This window comes from Buceros rhinoceros, unplaced genomic scaffold (assembly GCF_000710305.1).
Source record: "Buceros rhinoceros silvestris isolate BGI_N320 unplaced genomic scaffold, ASM71030v1 scaffold2939, whole genome shotgun sequence".
NCBI classification, from domain to species: domain Eukaryota; kingdom Metazoa; phylum Chordata; class Aves; order Bucerotiformes; family Bucerotidae; genus Buceros; species Buceros rhinoceros.
Window position 1 is genome coordinate 19248 of NW_010430746.1, and position 2589 is coordinate 21836.

The 2589-nt window shown below is 54.8% G+C and overlaps 1 protein-coding gene across 1 annotated transcript in view; it reads right to left on the minus strand.

Moving 5' to 3' along the window:
- FNIP1 (folliculin interacting protein 1) overlaps positions 1-2589 on the minus strand; it is a 42413-nt gene that overhangs the window by 453 nt on the left and 39371 nt on the right. The window contains exons 16-17 of the mRNA XM_010143127.1: positions 1192-1389; positions 699-814 (exon numbers count right to left, since the gene is read on the minus strand). Of these exons, the coding sequence (XP_010141429.1) occupies positions 699-814; positions 1192-1389 (314 nt within the window). The remainder of the gene's footprint in view (positions 1-698; positions 815-1191; positions 1390-2589) is intronic.

Consider the following 2589-nt stretch of genomic DNA (forward strand, 5'->3'; position numbering starts at 1 on the left):
CGTGCCGGCTGGCAGCAGCTCTGCCCTGGCAGCGCTGCCTCAGCTCCCGCCTGCCTGGTGGGGTTTGATTCCACAGAGCCAAACTGGTGAGAAAGCAGATGGAGGGAGGAAAAAGAGCAGATGCCTTCCTGCCCTCAAAGTGAAGGGAGTGATGGTTGGGGGACCAAGTGCAGGACCAGGCTAAACCGCTTCTGCAGCTACCTGGGAAGCCCTGGCACCCCGCTGCAGCTGCTCCCCACATGCTCCATGTCCTTCCTGCTCCCCTGAAGAAGGGGATACTCAGAGCCTTCCTCTGAGCAGCCCTTAAATGGCTCCTCTGCCTGTGCCCCACACCCACAGAGAGCTATCACGTGCCTTAAATGACACAGAGGGTGTTTTCTGCCATGCAGGGAAAGTCAACCTGGAGGAATCAGGTGCCCCACGTTGTTCAGTGATGACCGAGCAACTAAGGACAGAGCCTGATCAGCTCTGGCATGCTGAGCCCATCTTCCTGCCCGGAGGGAAGAGAGAAAGGCTGGGGCATCCTCGAGATCAAGCAATGGCTAAGGAGGAGCCTGTGGCTGTGGGTGATTTCTGCCGCACTATGGTCCAGTCCCTTTTAGGAATCCATCTCGCTGTGCTTAGAACAAGCCCAGGGGCAGGATTTGGCCCCAAGGAGCTCCAGGGCCGCGCTGCCTGGAAGAAGTTTGTGATCGTACCCCAGCACCACGCCCAGCTCCTTGACATGAACTCTCATCTGGCCCTTGAGATACTCGGACAGCATCTTGCTTTTGAAGTAGAGCTCCTGCAGCCGATCTTCCAGGTGCATGACACACTAGAAGGCAAAGGGAGATGGGTCAGGGAGGAGACAGTGCTGCAGCCAGCTGCAGAGCGGAGCAGTGCAGGCCCCGCACACCCACTGCCCTTCCCTGGCTGTGACAAGGTGAGTATTTAGTCAGATATTCACTGGCAAGACCCTCACTTTTGAACAGAAGCCTTTGATTGCACGTTAAACCAGAGTTGATGAGCGCTGAGTTGATCTCCGAGCAGCGTTTAAATGGGCAACTCCAACAGCGACATCAGGGAACGTGCTGGCTACTAAAATTGTGGCTATGGATAAATAAACTAGGCAGAACCTTCCACCCTCTTTAACCTGCGGAGCGACAGGATGCTTTAAAAACCACCACCCTCGCAGCTGTCATTCGTACTTACAAAGTTTGGAGATAAATTATGCTTGTAAAGCTGAAGAGTGGAATGAAGCAGGTTGGAGACGAGACTTGAGACTAACACTTCTTTTCCCAGCTTATTATCAATCATTCGCCTCTGGCTACTGGCCACTTGCACCGTCCATTTGTCCGTGTCTGCAATAATGCAAACGGCTTCTGCGATCGGCTCATCCAGAACAGGATGCTGGAAACAAAGAACCAAGGGCGTTTTACATTTTCTTCCAGGCTTGGAAGCACATCCCTGGCTGACAGTTAGATCTCTCGATATTTGATAGAGAGAGTTCTGTCACATCTAAAGTGGATTTTACACTGAAAGCACCAAAAATCCAACTTGCTGTTCGACATGGCTGTGTTCACCAGGTCGGCTTTACTCCCAGTTGTCACTGGTTTCCCTCTGTGGGAGGACCAGCAGAGGGAGCCAGGAGCCAAGCCTGCGCCCAGCTCCTCCGCTCCTTCCAAGCAGCGTTTCACCCCGCTAAAGCCACCGAGGTTTAAAAAGGGAGTATCTGCAACCCACCGTCCTTCCTCCACACATTTTTTGGGTTGGGCTGTTAGGAGGCATCTCCTTGCAAAGAGTCCCGCAGGGGCTTCACCCAGGGCTGGGACACAGTTACTACCTTACTTGATACAAAACCTTGCTTGCCCCTTTCGAATCCTCTCAGCCCTTGGCTTTTGCCATTGAAGTGGGCAGAGGGACATGCACCGCTCGTTGGTTGTATTTCAGAGAAACCCGTTTCACAGCAGCAGCCTCCTAGAACAGCCGCGCAGGGAGCGGAGCTGCCCACCGCAGGGCTGGGCACAAGGCGAGGGGAGGGGGACGGTGCTGTGCTGCCTGCGTAAGGAGTGATGCAGGTCTGGCCTCACTCCCTTGGGATCAAAGCGGAGAGGAGCAGAATCACACCTGTTGGTGACAGTCGCTTTCTACTCCTCTCCTGGTGACTGTAAAGCAGGGTAGGAAATGTCACGGTTCCCAGTCCTGCCCTAGCTCATCTGGGGAAAAGCTTCTGCAGAGAAGAGATGATTTCCACCACACATGAGAAGCGTGACTCCCCTCAGGACAATCATCTTTATACTGGTTTCTCCTTTCCGGCACAATCGGACACTTGGACTACAATCCTAAAGAAGAAGTAATGTCCCCCAAACCCTGAGCCTTCCTGATGGCTCCACCGCAGAGAACACGCTCTGCCCCGCGAGCAGCAGCACAGAGGTTAGAGGAAAAGAGGCGCCTCTGCAGCCAGACTCTGTGCCCGGGAAGAGGAGCAGAGCAGCCCCACGTAGGGCCCTGTCTCACACTGTGGCATCCTGCGGGCATGCAGCCATCAGCAGGCTGCCACGTCTGCAGGAGACGAGGGTTTCTCTACGCGCCTTCCCAAGGGCCCGCGAC